The sequence below is a fragment of the Rattus norvegicus genome, chromosome 2 (assembly GCF_036323735.1).
Source record: "Rattus norvegicus strain BN/NHsdMcwi chromosome 2, GRCr8, whole genome shotgun sequence".
Lineage (NCBI taxonomy): Eukaryota > Metazoa > Chordata > Mammalia > Rodentia > Muridae > Rattus > Rattus norvegicus.
In genome coordinates this window covers 150,335,871-150,356,586 of record NC_086020.1, presented here as the reverse complement: position 1 = coordinate 150,356,586, position 20,716 = coordinate 150,335,871, and the positions used below count along the sequence as shown (strand labels likewise).

Below are 20,716 nucleotides of genomic sequence, written 5' to 3'. Positions count from 1 at the left end.
TTTCAGGAAAACTCAATTTTCCCCAAGAACATGCAAAGCCACAATTGACTGTTAACTTCTGGAATTTCCCTGCTCCCATCATGCATGTGTGTGCGCGTGTGTGTGCGTGTGTGTGTGTGTGTGTGCATATGTGTATGTGTGTGTGTGCAAGTGTTTGTGTACATGTGTGTGCATATGTGTGTGAATGCATTTGTGTGTGCATGTGTGTGTATGCATTTGTGTGTGTATGTGTGTATTAGTGTGTATGTGTGTGTGCATGTGCATGTGTGTATGCATACTGTGCATGCATATATATGTGCATGTGTGTGCCAGTATGTGTGTATGCATGTGTGTGTATGCGTGTGTGTGTGTGTGTGTGTGTGTGTGTGTGTGTGTAGCAATCAGGCTCATATCACCATAACTGTCTTGATAAGGAATCTTTAATGCCAAGTACTTATTTCCTGGGGTGAAAGAGAATTAAAATGAACAAGAGTAATTTAAAATTTCCTATCATTAAAACTATTTTAAAAACAGGATACAAACTAACTTGGGCCTCTTAAGACTGTGCCTAGATATGAATATTTTTCTTGAGGCTTCCCCAAAAGATGCGATTAATTGTGGTCTCTAGTTATAAACATAAAGGTCACCAGGAAGAAACTATGAAGCCTCAGAGAACATTGACTGATTGGATTTTGCCAAACGATTCTCAAAGAAATGAAACAACCTGCCGTAATAATGACCACTTCTGGTCACTTATATTTTTCTTCATAAATTTCATAATGATGGCTGCCTCTGCTACTTAGGCTTTAAGCAAAGTTACAGAAAAATCATCCATTTCCTATACAAACAAAGCATCATTTTAAAGTTATTTATGTGGAAGTATTTTTTCCAAAACAAGTTTCATAATTAGTCACTCTCTGAATTGAGTCGGTACTTAAAGTTTGGCCTAAGACTTTATCATGTGCTGGTGTTCAGAACATTGTAACAACTTACCAGCTGCTTGTTGATTGAAGTTTAATATGGCTATAATATGATACTGATCATCTCTGAGGGCACATTACATAGGCATAACTTGAGTTTAATAGTTAATAAATGTATTTTAAGGATGCAGGTTAAGTTTTCTTAAATAGCTGCTCCCCCAAAGTCATATTTTTTGATTTGTCAACAGGCAAATCTCTCATTGCCCCAGGTGTCACGAGCATTGTCCTGATATTTGATTATGAATATTCTTTGACCTTTTTGTCTCTGTTGGCATCAGTTACTTAGGTGCTCTGTAAAAGCTGTGTCATTTCACTCTCTCCTTTGAAGGTTTCACGAACTTCATGCGTAGCCCTGCTTGTGATGTATTTAACCCTTTGCACCATGAAGTATACCAAGACATGGATCAGCCTCTCTGCAATTACTACATTGCTTCTTCTCATAACACATACCTGACTGGGGACCAGCTCCTTTCTCAATCCAAAGTGGACATGTATGCACGGGTGCTACAAGAGGGATGTCGATGCGTGGAAGGTAAGTATAGTTTGTCTGAGCTCAAGTGTGATTGGTTAATATGCCATTTGAATAACAGAGGCTCAAAAGCTCTTTCTATACTAATTAGAGATATTTCTCTATTATAAAGTCATTATTCTCTCTTTTCTTGTTTTTCAATCATAGGGGACAGAGAAATAAAATGTGCCAACATTTGAGAAACATACCTTGAAATGCAAAAAAAAAATCTGAGAAAAATAACCTTCCTGAAAAGATATTTTAAAATAATTTAAAAAACAACAACAGCAAAAGTAGTTTAGGAGAGCTATTTATTTTTAAGAGACTTCATGGGGTTGGGGATTTAGCTCAGTGGTAGAGCGCTTGCCTAGGAAGCGCAAGGCCCTGGGTTCGGTCCCCAGCTCCGAAAAAAAGAACCAAAATAATAATAATAATAATAAGAGACTTCATGGTCTATATTTATTAAATTGCTAGTCAGTTTCAGTGATAAGGAAAGAGATATAAGTAAGATGTGATATTATTTTTTGAAGAGCTTGCAAATTATCAGGGAGCATGTACATAAAACTGCTAGTAAGAGACTTCTATTGCTTGAGGAACAGGCATGATATAGGTTTGTTCATCGAGGCCAGTAGAGTGTGGGGTAAAATAAAAGTTATCAAACAGAGTTGGGTCAGTTTCAAATTTTGATTTGGGGGACTAGTGAAGGAATCTTTGCTCCAAGAGAATTATTTTGGCTTACTGCTTGAATAGACCAGATCACATCTATGGGGAAGGCAAGGCAGTGAGAGTTAAGGTGGCTACTCATGCTGAATCCACAGCCAGGAAGTGGAGAGAGATGAGCACTAGCTAGGCATCAGGCTATCTCATTCTCACCTTTGTTATTCTGTCTGAGCTCCACATTCATGGACAGTGTTATCCATGTTTAAGAGGGTTCTCCATGCCCAGCTACATCTCTGTATTTTAACCTCATAATAGAAAATGCGTTTTGTCTCCCAAGAGTCTCCAAGGGCTTAATAATCAACACTATTTAACGTTCAGTTTCTTCTGAGACTCAGATACCTCAGAACTGGGAGCCTCCTGTCAATTCAAAATAACACAGTGGCACAGAGAACATAACCATTCCAAAATGGAGAAATGGGGGCCTAGCCCTGAAAGATCTGACCAAAGGAACACTAGGGTGAACACCAACCCTGCACCACTATGTCCAGCATTTTGAGCTCTTGGTGGCTTTATCTGGATGTAAACAACACTGAGTAGTCGTTTCTGTGAGCTCTGTTGCCTTTTACTTCTGTGGTTTCTCTCTTGAGCTTGTTTTCCTCAATCATCCTCTGTAGCTTTACCCAGTGAATAGCTTATATCCCTGGTATTTTTAATATTTCTGATCATCATTGCAGCTTAGGCTCCCTCACAGGAGCCCTAGTTAGGGAATCCTACCATGCTACGCGTTGCCTGACCTCAAGGATGTTTAGAACCTTGGTGCAAGTCTCCACAGCTTTACTCTTGAGTCTTGCATGCCCACAAAACCAGCTATGTGACTAGTGCTAAGTTCTGCTATTGTTTGAAATGTAGCCTGGCCCAGTTGGACCATCGCTGAAGTGGCCTCTGTGTCCTTCTGTGGCTGAGCCTGGGAAAAGACTTCCTTCCACGGCCTGGCTCAGGCAGGATGTCCTGGGGCTTTTTTTTTTTTAAAGAAACTCTCATGTCAAACAAAAGGTTATCAAACGAGTTTACATGGGTTTCATTCTGGAGCTTCAGACGGTGCCATGTCTGGGTGTCTTGCCCTCATATCACCTGTTACTGTCTAGTGCAAAGCTCTGGGTTTTTCTTAATGCCTCTCCCCTCATAGCTGGGGCTTGATCCCAGGGTCTCAAGATGCTAAGAATGTGCTCTACCGTTTGAACTATGCCTCAGCCGAGAGGCACTAACTTCCTTAATAATTATAACCAGTTTGTCCCCACCTGCCCTGCACTCAGTTTTAGCAGTTTTTAAAGCATTTTTTCCTCTCTCTTTCTCACTGAACTGCATTTCTTTCATATCTTTGCGCTCCACGTTCTCCTGTGTCTCACTGTAAATCTGGACGAATGTGAAGGACAATGATAACTGTGGTACATTCTCAATGTTACCGTCTTCAGATTTTCTTTGCCAAGTAAATGAATCCATTATTTTTGGATCCAGTTTCATTTAAGTTTTAGGACACAGGCAGATTCCTTGCCAGCATAGACTGTGAATAGCTCCTGATAAATTTCTTGTTTTCCACTGTCTGCCTTTCTTTCGGTGTCCTGCACTTGCAAACTTACACCAGAACAGCCTATTAGTAACACTCTATTGTTTCTCTCACACACAAACCCTCTGAACCCTTTGACATTCTTAACATACACTGGTTCCAGAGGCCTGTCTGTCACACGATCAGTGTTTGACTACATTGTGTGCACTTCGAGGTACTACGTGGCTGTAATGCTCACTTTTCTCAGCACTCTGACCAAATGCTAAATAGAATGATTCTGAAAAGACGAAGGGTTCATAAGTCTCTATGGATATGGCAGTTACACCATCAGGCAATAGCTAATAGCTGAATATCTTTCTTATGATATGATATGTGTGTGGGGTGGTTGTTGTTTGTGTGTGTGGAGGTGTGCACACCCATGCGTGCTTGTGTGTTGGGGGTGAGACTTAAGAGAAAGGAAAATGATATTGGTTGTCTTCAATGAGAGGAAGAGTATATGAACTTTAATGTAGGAAAGGCTGTCACCCTCCCCCTGTGTATAACCCGTGGAAATTGTTTGGGGAGCCTAAGAAGATTAACAAATCATTGAAAACATCAGGAAATGGGAACTGATAAGTTAGGGAGGGTGGAATTAATTTTATAAACAATCTTTAGTGATGCAAAATCTGTATGCCTACCTCCTCCTATGTTCTCAGCAAAACTCAACCGCTTTGACACAGGAGCAGTGAAGCTCAGTTATAGCAGGGCCTGGGTTCAATTCTCCACACCTACATAGCAGCTCACAAACCTACACAAATCTAATTCCCAAGGATCTGATACCCTCTTCTGGCTTCATGGGCACCATACACACATGTGGTACACAGATGTCTGTACAGGCAAAACACCTATATGCATAAAACAAAAATAAATCTTAAAAAGCAAACCAACTATTTATATAAAATAACAATCTTCAAAGTGGTTTTGTAGATTTATGTTTTATTCTATAACAATATTTTTGCGGCAGTTTCCAGACTATTACCAATGAGACTTAAGTCAGATGACTTAATAACTGAATGCTAAAAATGCTCAAAGTACTAACATGAAAGAAAACTTCTACGTAACAGGTCTTGAGGTGGTGTTAAGCTCTCGGCTATTATTCAGCTCCTTGATCACTTAACACTCAAAACATTTCCAGATGTGATGTGTATAGGCATGCCCTGGGCACCTAGCCTCACTGAAGTCACACTGAAGGTGGCCTCTCATTTAAATGCCAAATGCATTCTGTGGATTCATAAAGTGGCTATCCCCTCTAGATGACATTACAGCTTGCCACTGACTTCCTTTGTTCTGTTTCTTACTTTTCCTGTCTCTTGGATGCAAGTCTTCTCTTCTTTTGCTTATCTGTCCGAGATCAATATCCTGCTTGCAACACCAAGATTGAAGCAACTTACAGAATGAGGAATGTATTGGGACGTATGGTTTCAGAGGGTTAGTTAGGGTCCATGACCAGCATGTCAGGGAACGTGGCAGAAGGTAGACAGGAAGGCATGATATTTGAGTGCAGTAGCTGCCAGCTTCCGTCTTGAGACACAGTCACCAGGCAGAGCGGTGCCAACTAGGTGTGGCATGAGATTTTAAAATCTCAAAGCGCATTCCCCACCCCAGTGACTCCCCTCCTCAAACAAGTCCACACCTCCTAATCCTTCACAAACAGTTCCACCAAACGATGTGCCAAGACTCATGAGCCTATGGGGGTAGGCATTTAAATTCTCATTTAAAAACACTATTTGAACCTGATTGTGTTCCCATACTCGATTTCATATATTGAACCCAAACTTCTAATCCTCCAGCTATGGCTGGATATGAAAAAGGAAAGCCATTACACTAAGACAAATTATGATAAGGGATGCATGGTTTTAGTTGTATTAGCACTTTCAGATGAGTGGGAGCTTTTAAGCACCATGCTTTTCTCTTTACCTTCTTTCTGTTTGGCAATCACCAAAGAGACCCTTCAAGACTATAGGTCACCTGTGGCCCAGATATTCACACAGTCTGAGAATATGTAGGGCCCCGGCACAGGATGATGTTGTTTTATTCGTTGCCTTTTTGTTTGTGGGTATTGAGGTAGGGGCCTTCCACTGTGGCCCAGGCTGTTCAAGAACTCACTGTGTAGACAGACTGGCCTTAGGTTCATTGCATTCTTTCTGCTTCAGCCTTGACAGTGTACTACAAGCCACACTGGGCTTCGTGGTGCGGTTCTGTGTTTCCAAGTCTTTCACTACTAGCTTATGCCAGCAAATGCCTCTCCTGGTATTTGACTTGAAATTCTTCCCATTAAAATGAACTGTAACTGAAGAGTAAGTGTCCAATTACTCTTTCTGGGAAGTTTTTGCTAAAGACACCATTTATACTTACCTGATGAGCTTGGGCAGCTTCGTACTTTATCATTTTCATATTGGGAGCTTGGGTTGTCACCTTGAACTTCAATGAACTGTGGTAAGAAAAACGCGTCTGCTTCTGTGTTGTGGACAGGTCCTGTTTTCATTTAAGCCCCAGAGCACTGGGAGGTATGGAGTAAGTTACTAAGAGGAAACGTCAGCACAGATTTAGGTAAATGACTGAAGTTCCTATAGCTTGCAGGTTGGCGATTCAAGCCCTGTTGATCCAGTATTAACCAGGAAGCTGCTACTCTTTCTGAACAGCCTATGAAGGACTAAATAAAGACTAGCAGACCACAGGAGAATGAGGAGACATACTGGAAGCCTAGAACTGAAAAGAGGAAGGTTAGCTTTAAAAGGAAGTGCTTGCTTTGTTCATGACTAAGCCTAGTAATCCAATATGTATTTGTTTCTAAAGGCTTAAAATTTGCTCACGTGATCCCTTACAGCTTCCCAACAATTTGTGCCCTGTAACATGAAGTTCTTGGTTCATATCTGTAACTTGGGCATGGACACACCAAAGTCTGTGTGCCAGAGTCACCCATCTGCCTTAGACTTGGATGAAAATGGCTTTATTCTTAAATGCCTGTGCCACAGTAAATATTAAAAACATCCTCACACTCTCGCTAGCCAGCATCGTCGAGCCATATGGCATTAGCGGGGTATAATCTCAGCGGTGGCCAGTTCTAGGGCACCACGCCACAGTAACCCCAGCTATTCTGTCCCTGGCAGTCTCTCCACCCCTATTGCTAGCCACGTGCCATGCTGTGGTCGCCCTCTCCCTGCTGGCTCTCTGCAGCCAAACTCTGCTCACTTTCCCAGCATCCACCCCCTAATGGTTCCAGTCACAACTCCCACCAGCCTGTTAAAATCATGCCTCAATAAGCTTATAATTTAGCAATCAGATTTATCTCCATAATTTTATCTCAATAAATTTACACTCCACAAATCGTCCACACAGTAAACTCACAACCAATTGATAGTGATATAAACCACCCACCTAGATAAGATAACTTGACCTATAAAAATCTATCCCTTAAGAAATATTCCTAACCACCTGTGGCCATTTAAGGCCACATGGATCTGGGTCATCCTTCTCTGCCTCAATCTTGGTTCCCCCTCTCTTTCTCCTCTCTCTCCTCTTACTAAAACTCTGTCCCCGCCCCATTTTCTCACTGTCCAATCATAGGCCCTGCCATGCCCTCACCTGCATGAAGACAACAATCTACACACCTGCATCTGGCCTATAGAACATCAGTCCCATAGAACGTAACAGGTGATAGATAGAGATGCTTAGACCCACAGATGTTTTCATAAACAGCTTGTTCTGGGGATGAAAGTTTAAAATGGAGAATGATGTATATACGGACTGTTTTATGTGGTATTGTGACTTTCAGATCTGTCTTCTTCCAAGCTTGTACTTTGATGATTTGCTTTTCTATCTCCATTACTGGATGCATGTGATGTTCTTCAGGGTATGTTTGGTGTCCTGGGGGAGACTGACAAGCCACTGTGGTTAAGTGGGTTTGTTGGAAAAATCAAACAGATTGTGATCTTTTTCTATACTGCCATTCATTCACTTTCTTTCCAGCCTAAGTTACTTAATGATAGGGGAAACTTGTTATTATGGACTGACTATAATGCTGTTAAAGTGGCTTACAGCTTTCTCTGTTTTTCCTGAAAGCCACCATGATGGAAATCTGTAGATTCCCTTATTCCAAAAGTTCTTGGACTAGCCACTTGGCCTTCAGAATGATTCACTCTTTGTCAGAGTGTGTGGAGGCCTCCATTGTGTGATCTGGTTGAAAATCAGTGCCAGCGGTGCCTGGCTGGCTTATGTCTTACAGGGATTGATAGAGTGTTTGGATTTTGCCAATACCACCAGCACACTGTTAGCCTTTACATGAATCTTGCCTTGAATCTGGCCGTCCCAACCTCAGTGCTATTCTGGTGTGTTGTTATCCTCAATGAACAGAAACTTGATGAGTTCAGACACAAAATATTAGAAACTATCTATATCCGCTGTGGATAGTCTGCCTGTGTTTTAAATATTAGCAGAAGTATACTATTTCATGACTGATGATGTTAAATATGTTGGTGTGAAGAACAAATCATGTATTGATATGCCTTTTAAATTTTGAATCATTCCTTTGAAAGATATTAATATATTATCTACTATATCACTTTTGCTTTAAAAATAGGATTGTAGGTCAGGGCAAGAGGTGTTGAAATTGCACACAGTGATGGGCTGCCTGATGGTAGTGATACATTCTAGCAAATGTGTCAGGCAATTTAGCCAAATATCAGAGTGTACTTGCCCAAACCTAAGTGGTGTGAATAAGTGCACTTCTTAATGTGATCAAGAGACACAGCAAACGTGACCTGTATGAAACTATTCCTATGGAAAAAGAGCCTTTGCTTTCTAATAAATGTTTTTATAAATTGATAAAAGTACACTCTGAAACAATGATTTTCAAAAAAGCATGGTATAGTAGAAAGTGAACCAGTGACATCATTATTCATTATCACTACTATTAGACACTAGACAGAATTACACATGCTATACTTCTGTACAACTGAACAACTGTACAGAACAGTTGTTAACACCGGCAATATCGTTAACACTTGAGAAAGGTCTGAAGCTAAGAGATCACTACAGTTGCTATGCCACAAGATATTAGAAATGTCCACTTCAGGCTGAGAATGATGGTACATCCCTTTAATTCTCACAGCAGAGGAAGCCGAATTCTGGAAGTTTGATGCCAGCTCACACAGTTGTGGGCTGAGCAAGTCTGAAATCTGTTGAGTGACTAGCCGTTAGCCAGAGACCTTGGTTAAAGGCAATATTGCAGTTGTCTGATCTCAAAACAGGCTCAGGCATAGTTGCTATCTGTTGCAGGGACCAAAAGCAACCTGCAGATAAAAAGATTTATATGGAGAAGTTCAATATGTTTTTGTTAATAAAGAAAAGATTTAAAGATCATATTCTTAGGTATATTTGGTTTAATTTTGATAAATTGCCAAGAGAAACTTTGAAATGTGTTGATCTACTTGTGAGCATGATACTTTTATAAACTATAACCACTCAAAAAAAACCCTCCAAATCCTATATCTCCTCTCTTTATTCTCATAAAGTATTCTAGGATGTTATGTTCAATATCTGTCTTTACATCTTTGTCAGAATTATACTATGTATAAGTTCTAGTAATCATAAATGTTTCTGGTACATCCCGAGATGTTAAGGAACTTCAGACATCTTATGTTGTTGATGTGAACTTCTGTTTTTGGCAGTTGACTGTTGGGATGGCCCAGATGGAGAGCCAGTGGTCCACCATGGTTATACTCTCACTTCAAAAATTCTCTTCAAAGATGTTGTGGAGACCATCAACAAGCATGCATTTGTTAAAAATGAGTAAGTATAGAAACACCTGGGAGCCATGCTCTGTCCCTTGCCTGGGAGTTCCACACCCTCCTTACACCCTCCAGCTTCATTCCCACTGTCCTGGTTCTCTTCCAGCTCCCAGTAATGACTGGGAACAAGTACAATGGCTTCCAACTTATGGATTCTTGTGACCCACTCATTTCTTAATCACATTGTCTCTCATCTTGCCTCTTTGAAAATACCTTTTGGAAGAATGACTTTTAAATTTCTAAACTCATAAAGCTTGAAAACAAGCTATTATACATAATAGTTTGTGATCTTACAAGACTTTCTTTTTTCGCATGTGAGTGTTTTATCTGAATGTATGCCAGTGTGTTATGTTCATGCAGTGCCTGTGGAGGTAACAAAGGGCTTGAGATCTTCTGGGACTGTAATTATAGACAATTCTCATCTTTCCTGTAGGTGTTGAAAATTGAACCCTAGTCCTTTGGGAAAGCACCCAGGGCTCTTATCTGCTGAGCCATCTCTCTCGCCCCACAACTGTTTTATGATACTGCATAATATAATAAAACGCTGAACATTAGAGACTTCAGAGTACATAGGACATCCAACACATGAATGTATCCTTTCCTTGACTTCACTGTGTTCTCTTAATTCTGAAACACAAATGCTGCTGTAATTATTTTTTTTTTCTTTTTTTTGGAGCTGGGGACCGAACCCAGGGCCTTGCGCTTCCTAGGCAAGCGCTCTACCACTGAACTAAATCCCCAACCCCGCTGCTGTAATTCTTGTCCTAGTGTTCTTTCTAAAGCATCTACAGCACCCAGATGTCTTCATGTGTGCCTTCTTCCCCTTCCAGTGTCATCCTCTTCTGTCATTGCTCCGAAGATACCTAGCATCTGTTAGCAATGACTGTCTTCCACTTCAACCTTATCCAACGAGCCTGGAGCTTTTATAATTCCCAACCTAATGTGTGCTAGTATCTCCCCCAAATACCCCTCCCACCATGATAATCACCTGCTTCATTTTTATACAACAAAATTACGTAGCATTGCCTCACTGGGAAATGTATCTTGACCCACAACTGACGAATTCCCCCTTTCTTTATACTTACTGTCTGAACATATATCTGTCATGGCATATAACACCATAATAAAAAAGGTTGGTGACTTGCCTTCTTATGTAGATATGTGATGGTAAACTTATTGAAAACATGGAACTGTACTTCAGTAATCATTGATTTCTATTTAGCAGTTCCATAAATGTACTGAGCATACAAAAATGGATTTTTAAATTAAAGAAGCAAGCTAAAATTGTGATTGCATAAAATACTTTAGAAGCTAGTAGCCTTTAAATTTTCTAATATTTGGGCTTGTTAATTAAGCATGAGGTTGAAATGCCCTTCAAATAAGCTATTCTTGCTGCATAGAAAATTTAGTTTCTGGCATCTTTTACATGGAAGTATTTAGTGGTAAATTTAGCCTTCCAAACCCTGATTTTTATGAGTGTTACTTGTCAGTATTTCTCATTATATAAAATAGTACCACCCCATACCTCAGAGGATCATCTGGTGCCTGCAATACTGACTTCATGTTTAAATACTTTTAGAAGAGATGCTCTATAGGGGTTGGAGAGATTGATCGGTGGTTAAGAGCACTCTGCACCCCTGCAGAGGACCTAGGTTTGGTTCCCAGAATCTATATCATTTGGTTCCCAACCAATTTTAATTCCAGATTCACTGGCATCTGACACTCTCTCCTTGTCTCTATGGGCAACAGAAGTGCACCCCATATTCAGGTGAAACACTCAAACCCATAAAATAATGGTAAATACATCTTTAAAATAGGAAACACTTGTGAGGTAACCCAATCATAGAAAAACACACATGGTATGCATTCATTGATAAATGGATATTAGCCCAAATGTTCAAATTACCCTAGATGCACAGAACACATAAAACTCAAGAAGGATGACCAAAATGCAGATGCTTCACTCCTTCTTTAAAAGGGGAACAAGAATACCCTTGGCAGGGAATAGGGAGGCAAAGTTTAGAACAGAGGCAGAAGGAACGCCCATTCAGAGCCTGCCCCACATGTGGCCCATGCATATACAGCCACAAAACTAGATAAGATGGATGAAACAAAGAAGTGCAGGCTGACAGGAACCTGATGTAGATCTCTCCTGAGAGACACAGCCAGAATACAGCAAATACAGAGGCGAATGCCAGCAGCAAACCACTGAACTGAGAATGAAACCGCCGTTGAAGGAATCAGAGAAAGGACTGAAAGAGCTTGAAGGGGCTCGAGACCCCATAGGTACAACAATGCCAACCAACCAGAGCTTCCAGGGACTAAGCCACTACCCAAAGACTATACATGGACTGACCCTGGGCTCCAACTGCATAGGTAGCAATGAATATCCTAGTAAGAGCACCAGTGGAAAGGGGAAGCCCTTGGTCCTGCCAAGGCTGGACCCCCAGTGAACAGGATTGCTAGGGGAGGGCTGTAATGGGGGGAAGATGGGGAGGGGAACACTCATATAGAAGGGGAAGGGGAGGGGATGGGGGATGTTGTACTTGAAATCGGGAAAGGGAATAACATTTGAAATGTAAATAAGAAATACCCAATTTAATAAAGATGGAAAAAATAGGAAACACTTTAAATGAGAATATTATATAACTTTTTTATGGCATTAACAAATTCTGGACCTTTTATTTTTCTTCTATTTTTAATGTCTTCTTTTTAGCAAGGCTTTTTAACTCTGGCACTGTGACCATTTGGGACAAGATTATATGTGGCAGGAAACCATCTTGTGTATTGTAGGGCATTTAGTAGCCTCTCCAACTTCCATTCACCAGATGCTAGCAAAATCCCTAAACCATGCCCACCACAAAAGGCCTTACGACATTGATCAATGTTTCTTAGTGGGTGAGGCTCAATACCCTCTCCTGTTCAGAACATCCTTCTGCTTGGCAACACCAGACACTCATGAGCTTTTTATATGGGAATTGAGAATTTGAAATTATTTTTGTTGAAACCTACATGATTGCATGTGTCTCAGGGATACTCACTTGTTAATTTCTCTTCCCGACACTCTTGGATAAACCCATGTGAGAGCCCAACTAGCTGGCAGACCACAGTCAGAAAGGCAAGACACCATCAGTAGAAGGAACCTCTCTGAGACCTCAGCATCGAGTGTAAATTTCAAGAGGTCATGGGCCTCTTGTGGAGTTTGTGCTTGCTGAAAGACATCTTTTTTGTTTTTCCTTTACACTAATGTATTAGGTAATTCAAATATTGGTTTGTGTACTTTGAAAAGATTTCATATATTATTTCTAAAGATAGGTAGGTGAAAGAAAACTGAGATTTTGGTTTTGATTTGGTTTGGTGTTTGTTTCATGCTTTGGCGGCTAACCTCTCAGCATGTGGTTGGTTTGGGGAACCACCTTACATTTTCTATACTGAAACGTGTGTTGCTGTAGAATGGATAGCTGTTTTTTTTCAGACATTTATGTGTGTGGGTAAGTTGGGGGGGGTCTCTTCACATGCCACACTGCACGTGTGGGTGTTGGAAGACAACCAGCAGGAGTCCATTCTCTGCTTCCACATGTGGGTGCCAGGGATCAGGTCCAGGTCATCAGGCTTGATAGCAGCTGCCTTTACTGGCAGAGACCTGGCACTTCTGACACTTGATGCCACTAAACCAAAGCTGTATTACCTTAGTTTTCCCCATAGTTCTCAAGCTGAGACTAGTATATTTTTAGAGTAAGCAACTGCCTTTAATGATAGGCAGCAGTCTCTTGGATTTGCTCACACTTGTGAATAAATATGAAAAAAAATCAACCTCATGGATTTTCTTTTCTTAGGCTACACACACACATACACACACACACACACACACACACACACACACACACACACACACACGTATTACATTACTCACTCTTGCTTGATACTAAGTTAAGTCATCCTGCAAGAACTAGTATTCTGCATAGCTAGTGTGCCTGGCAAAGTATATCTGCTTTAAAGAGCTTTTCTTCAGTGCATGCTTCATCTGTCTCCTTTTAGCATCATTTTAATCATTATTAGTATTGTTCATTTGGTTGCCGAGAATTTAAGAATGCAATGAGTACAGTTTCTCTTTCCAGGTTTCCAAGATCGCTGTGAGCTGGCGCCATTGAACACCCTTGGTATTGTTGCTGTCTCCTCAGGTTTCCCGTTATACTGTCCATTGAGAACCACTGCAGTATTCAGCAGCAGAGGAAGATTGCTCAGTACCTGAAAGGAATATTCCAGGACAAACTGGACCTGTCATCTGTAGACACAGGAGAGTGCAGGCAGCTTCCAAGCCCTCAGAGTCTGAAAGGCAAAATCCTGGTGAAGGTAATTACTTATGCAGTTACAGCCCAAATATTAAAATAGTAAAGATCAACTACATCTTCCTCGTTATTGGCAAAACATAAAGAACATTTAAAAGGGAATCATGAGAATCCAGACGCGTGAAGGGTATCTGTCCACGCATCTTATGTTAATATATAGACACACCTTCAGAGGCAAGTTACCGCTGACAGCCTGCTATGAATTTGTTTTTCTGGCTGTCCATGCTGTGCAAGCTGTTTGAAGTCTGGGAGAATTCACACAGAGAGATGTGCATGGGCATGTGAGTGCAAGAGAGGAGAAAGCTCTTTGACTCCACGTATGAGGCATTCTGTTCAGATTCTTTTCTTCTATTTCAAGCTCCAATAACTGTCTGTCAAAAGGAGGAAAAGTCTTCATGGTTGATTGGTCTTGGTTATGTGTGTGAGCAGCACTCTCCTCAAACAGAAACATGGGCATAGACACAATGCCCCTCAGGACTTGTGGATTCAGGAGGAGAGGGGATGAGCCGAGTGGCACTTCCTCACAGGTGTTCTGAGGGAGAAAACTTGCTGCAGTGAATGAATATCATTAATGCAAATGGTGGTCAGGGAGACAGCTCCGTGAGATCTTGGGCTTTGTCATTTTGCTTATCTCCAGTGAGCATTTTCTTTGGAATAAAATCTTGGTTAGACAAAGAACAGAGCTGTAGACAGTCTTCTTCAAAAGGATATTCATGGCAGAGGACAGGTAAAGTCAGGGAAAGAGTCCACCACAGTGTAAAACTGTAGGAAAGATAATGAAATCTTCAGAGTCAGTCCAAACCTGCTTTTTCTTTTTTTCTTTTTTTTTTTCCCGGAGCTGGGGACCGAACCCAGGGCCTTGCGCTTCCTAGGTAAGCGCTCTACCACTGAGCTAAATTCCCCAGCCCCCAAACCTGCTTTTTCTAACAATTAAATTATAAGTATAGAATCCTCAGAGAGGTGCTGTCAGGCTCTCCTATAAATGCATGCTGAATAAGAGGTCTTAATAACATGACAGGTAATATTAAAGTCAACTTGCCCAAGTCTGGCCAGAGGTAACTGCTGTGCTAAAAACTGGTTTCTGCATCCAACATTAAAGTGTTATCTTTGTAATATTGTAAATACTCCATTTTCTTTACCCCACCGTCAGGAAATTAGATGTAGACTCAGACAGTTTGATTATAATCTTTTCTTTTGACTGGGCACAGTGGCATACACTCACGAGGCAGAGGTAGGCAGATTTCTGTGAGTTCGAGGTCAGTCTGGTCTGAACAGTGTGTTCCAGGCCATGTCTCAATTATCTTTTTCTTTTTGGATAGTGGCGATTATGACAGATATTCAGTGTGCAGTTACTGAATGCTTTCTCTAACACTAGACCATGGTTGTATAGCACAGAATGTCCCAGGGCGCCTCAATGAATGCTACAGCTGGGAGGTCTGAGGCAGTCTTTGGAAGGATCGGCACCAGTGTGGGCTGTGGTTATCCCAGATGCATTAGAGAGCTGTTCAGTATCAGTAAGGTTTCTTAGAAGTTCAGGGAAAAGCTGTGCATGGTAAGACTTGTCTGTAATCCCAGCGCTCAGGAGGCAGAGGCAGTAAGACTGTGACTTTGAAGGTAGCTGTGTTATCTTCTGTCTGGAAAAAAAAGGAACGAATAAATAAATAGGTAAAACAAAAAATAAGATTGCCTGAAGTATTCCAGCACTTTCCCATTCAAAGCAAAAGCAGCACTGCTCTGGCAGAAAAAGTCTCCATCCCAAAGGCGGCATGGAAAGCTTACTTACCATTCAGGAGGTCAACACATTGACCCACTAGGCAAATAGAAAGCGTTATACCTACAAGGAGTGTGTGTGTGTGTGTGTGTGTGTGTGTGTGTGTGTGTGTGTGTGTTCCTGAAAAAGAACACAAAGTTGCTTTTGATATCCCAGATGCATTAAATAAAAATATATTTAAATAATAAAATATATTTAAAAATGTATTTTAAATATAACATATTTAGCAGCTTACCCCCAATTGCTGTTGCTAAAAGTAGCAGTTATTCTGTGCCCTCAGGTTCCTATTCCTTTAAATGAGTTATCTATTTGTTTGGTGCACACTGATGTTTCGCTTACATGTATGTCCATGTGAGAGTGCTGGGTCCTTTGGAGGTGGAGCTACAGACAGCTGGGAATCGAACCCAGGTCCTCTGGAAGAGCAGCCAATGTTCTTAACTGCTAAGCCATCCCTCCAGCCCCATGAGGTTCCTCATTTTGCAGGTGGGGTCACAGGAGTGTTACTATTTCCCTGGGCCACAGATAGTGTGGAGCTGAGAGGGATTCGGGAGTGTTTCCATATTCCACAACAAATTAACCCAAGATTAGAGCATGACTGAAGTAGTCTGCAGGCCAGAAAGTGCTCACAGGAGTACTCAGACTACAGTGTTTACATCACACAAGATTTCACCTTACTTTATCTGCTTTTATGTTTTCATTTGCTTTTATATTTATAACTGTACTTTTCATAACATATTCTATTATTATTATCATTATTTTTATGTCTTGACCTCAGTTTCCCTTCTTCCTCTTCTCCTAGTTCCTCCCCTACCATTACCACCTCCCCTCTGCCCTCCTATTATCGGATGACCCTCCTCCTTTTCTCTTCAGGAAAGAGCAGGCCTCCCATGGATATCCACCAAACATGGCATATCAAGTTGCAGTAAAACTAGGCACCTCTGCTCATATTAAGGCTGGACAAGGCAGCTCAGGAGGAGGAAAGGGGTCCCAAAAGATGGCAAAAGAGTCAGAGACAGTCCTTGCTGTCCACTGTTGGGAGTCTCACATGAAGACCAAGCTCCACAACTGTAATAAATATGCAGGGGCCATAGATCAGTCCTATGAAGGCTTCCTGGTTGTCGGTTCAGTATCTGTGACCCCTAATACCTACTCCCAACTCCTCCTAGATTTTTCCTATCTCTAACCCGTGCAGCTCTATACCCATTCTCCCTTTCTTAGGAAATAAAAAGGTAAGGCACTGGCGGCACACTTTTATTCTCTACACTCTGGAGGTAGAGGTAGGCAAATCTCTCTGTGAGTTCAAGGCCAGCCTGGTGCACACAGTGAGTACACACACACACCCACACACACATAGCACATACCACACACACGCACCATACAATGGAAACAAAATAGACAAGCAAAAGCCAAAAAAGACAAAAACAAATAAAAAAACCGAACAGAGCAATATTAAACAGAAAGTCTACAAAATTCTTTGAGTTCACTTTGTGCTGACCAATTACTCCTGAATATGGGACCCATGCACAAGTGTGGTTAGTATACATCTAGTAAGACTCCACTGGCGGTGGGGGGAGAGGGTGGACAATTTGTTTCCTTGTAGATAACTTCTGAGAGGTGGGAGCCAGTGTCCAGTTCTCCCTCTCAGCATTTGGTCCTGGTTCATCAGAGAAACTTCTTGCATAGGTGGACACTGACACAGAAACCCATATTTGAACAGAATGCACAGAGGTTTGGATCATTCAGCCTTAGATGGAATGTGTTCATCACCTCTCCCCACGGGGCCTAAGGATCCATGTTGAAGAGGCGATGGAAAGACTGTAAGAGTCAGAGGTGATAGATGACTCCAAAGAGACTGCCATTAACAGTACACAAATTGTCTTCCAGACACAGCAGGGCTGATGCACATGTCACCTCACAGAGACGGGCAGCATTCACTGGGCCTGTGCAGGTTCAATCCAGAAAGGTCCTAATTTTACTCTTTAGCTCTTCCCATGGGTAACTCTGTTACTAAAACATGTTAAGGCAAGCAATGCCTTTAGGCAGGCACAGTGTTGCATGCTTGTAATCCTAATACTTGAGAGGCTGAGGCAGGAAGGTTGGATGTTCAAAACCTGCCTGGGCTACAGAGAGCAAGGTTGTGTCTCAAAAAGACAGCCAAAGCAGCAATGTTGATCTGCGGTGCTCTTCTTCCTGCCTGAATTAAGTATCTTTGTGAGCTAGGAATATGTAAACGCTGGCCAAAAATACAGGAGTCAGTGTGCAGCCTCTTTTAAATACATTTGGAAGAGAATGATGAGCTCTGCTAGGGGATATTATAGGATGCCTACCTTTTGTTTTTATCCCTTCATCCCATGCCACCCTGAAACAAAGGGGAAATGAAGCCTGTGCCCCTTCACTCCTCATGGCCGCCTGCCATGGTGCCCTTCCTTCCATGGAGCTGGAACCTGAGCGTCATTTGAGAAGAGCTGTTCTTAACTCGGGAGTGCTTTTGTATTTATTAGCTTTGTTCCATTGAACATTATTTTAATGGATTGGTTTTGAGGCTATTTTACAAGAGAAAGCTGCTTTCAGGGTATTTAAATGTCTGTGCACAGGTCTACTTTGGTATCTGTCATTGTGCCCAACAAAATGTTGACTCTGAGTAATTTAGGTTGGTAATGAATGCATGAGAGATACAGGAATCATTGTGTCTGTGGTTGCTGAGTGTATCAGCCTACCGCTTAAGTGACTGCTCACCATGTCGTCAGAGTAGCTCTATAGATATTCTCTAAAGGAAAAGAACTCATCTTCTGGGAGCTTTCTGTATAGACAATACCTGAAATCGTATTTATATGTATTTGAACATTGTAGTTCTGAGCAGGCCTGCCATTAACAGTACACAAATTGGAGCTGGGAGTGTTGTTCCTAGTGGAATGCTTGCCTATCGTGTGTAAACTCTGGATTTAATTCCCAGCACCACCTACACTGGGCTTGGTGATGTATGCCTGTAACTCCTACACTATGGAGTGGAGGTGGCAGGATCAGAAATTGAAGGCCATCCTCCACTACAAAGTGAGTTCAAGGCCAGCCTGGGATCTATAAGACCCTGTCTAAAACATCAGGGCACAAATACAATCTAATCTAAGACCACTTCAGTCTTAGAAATGCCATTCTTTAAGTCTGAAGTCTCTAAATCCTAAACACTTCATCTGAATGCAGATTTTACTTTTATTACGTAGATTATCTAATCACCTTGAAATTATCGCGATGCTAAAGCCCAGTGTCAGGGGCTTTGGCTGCATAGGAGGGTGCAAGGCATCACTAAGAGAGGCCTCTTACAATGCAACAAAACATTCCTGTGCAGAATCAGTTGCCAAGTTCATCCATACTTAAAATCTTTTTATCTCTGTTTTGAGTTTAAAATGTTAGATATTTGATTTTTCAACCTTTCTAGAAGCTGGGTGCTTCTTGCCTTCAAATTACCAGTCAGGTGTCCCTTCCTCTTGCATTGAAGAAGAAACAAGAGGTCCAAACTGAGCCCATCTGCTGAGGGATGGTGGAAGAAGCCAATGGTGGCCTTTCTGCCAGCAGTTGCCGAGGCTACCATGTGGATGATGAAGTTAACAATGATCTCTGTTCCTTAGTTTTGCAAAAGGCATTTTTACTGGATTAGGTCTGGCTCTCCCAAATCTATTTGTATGTTGGGCATCTGTGGCTGCATATCAAATTGAACCTAAATTTAGCAACCTGAAGTAGCAGGTGTCATCCCATAGTCTCTGCTGTGTTTTCCGCTCAAAGCATTCTAAAAGGCTGCAGTGAAGGAGTCAGGTGGAAACCCAGGTACTCCGGGGTGGACTGGGAGGAGAAAGCTATATTTCTAGGGTCAGTTGGTGGCAGTGATGGCCATGTTCTAGCAGACTGTTTAACTAGAGATGCCTACTCCTTTGCTATGTGGTTCTTTCCACTGAACAACTCACATATGTGTGTGTACAGTGGGATGGAGATAGACAGAGGAGAGATGTGGAGGTCAGGAGGATGGATGGGTGTGGAAGAATAAGATAGAAGGTAGGTTCAGGAAGGACAGACACCCTATCATTTTGCTCTGTTATGTTTAGAAGTGGTCACTAGGTCCAGCCCACATTCCAGAAGAGAGTATTACAGAAGGACAGAGATAAGAGACAGGAGACACTGGTAACATTTGAAGGCTGCCCACTGCAACGGCCTCAGCCACTTGCCTCAGAGCCTGGTTCTGCCCATCTCTGCCCTACAGCATATTCTGAGACCAATTTAATGGCCTATTAACATTCCTTTCTGCTCTCAAGTCAGAAGCCTACCTTAGAACTCTCTCTTATCAGGCCCTAGACCTTGCCTTCTCTTGGCTTTTTTTTTTTTTTAACTTTTTCTGAATATAACTTGGGAAATATAGAAGAGAGGGGAAAGCCCATAGAGGTACTTACTCTTAAAAAAGCAAAACAACAGCAAAACACATTTGTGTGTTTGCATGTGCATGTATGCACACACTTATATGTGGGGGTGCAGGGAGAGGGGCACAGGTTGTCTGAGGACAGCTGTAAATGTCCGTGCTTGCCTTCCACCTTATTTGAGTCAGACCTATGGGTTTCCTGGGATTCCCCTGTCTTGTCTCCCTTCTTGCTATAGAAGCCATTAAGATTACAGACACAGGCTACAACCACCCTGCTTTACACGGTTTCTGAGTCTCCAAAGTCACATCCTCACGCTTGTGAAGCAAGTGGTTTATTTACCCTTTGAGCATCTCCGAAGTCCTAGATGCTTGTTCTTAACAATTGACTGTATCTACTTCCAAATTACTCCCCAGTGATTTTATAGATCTTTGAGGTCGTATTGGGTTCAGACAGTCCACCTCCTGTGTCTGTACTGAGCCTGCACAGGTTTCTTTCCCTTGGGTTACGTAACACTTATGTTATTATGTATGATTAAATAGCCAAGAGGTAATTTGAAATGAACCAGAAGTTGTACACCATGGTGTACAGACACCAAATTGGTAGGAAGGACTTGAGCATCTTTGGGATTTTCTGTCTGAGAAGAGTTCCAGAGCCAGTCTCCCAGGGATATTGGG

At 41.7% G+C, this 20,716-nt stretch overlaps 1 protein-coding gene across 13 annotated transcripts in view; it reads left to right on the top strand.

The window, feature by feature from the left end:
* Plch1 (phospholipase C, eta 1) overlaps positions 1-20,716 on the top strand; it is a 215,574-nt gene that overhangs the window by 157,534 nt on the left and 37,324 nt on the right. For all 13 annotated transcript variants that reach the window (XM_063281791.1, XM_063281797.1, XM_063281796.1 and 10 more), the window contains 3 exons: positions 1,288-1,491; positions 9,400-9,520; positions 13,701-13,872. In XM_063281791.1, the coding sequence (XP_063137861.1) occupies positions 1,288-1,491; positions 9,400-9,520; positions 13,701-13,872 (497 nt within the window). The remainder of the gene's footprint in view (positions 1-1,287; positions 1,492-9,399; positions 9,521-13,700; positions 13,873-20,716) is intronic.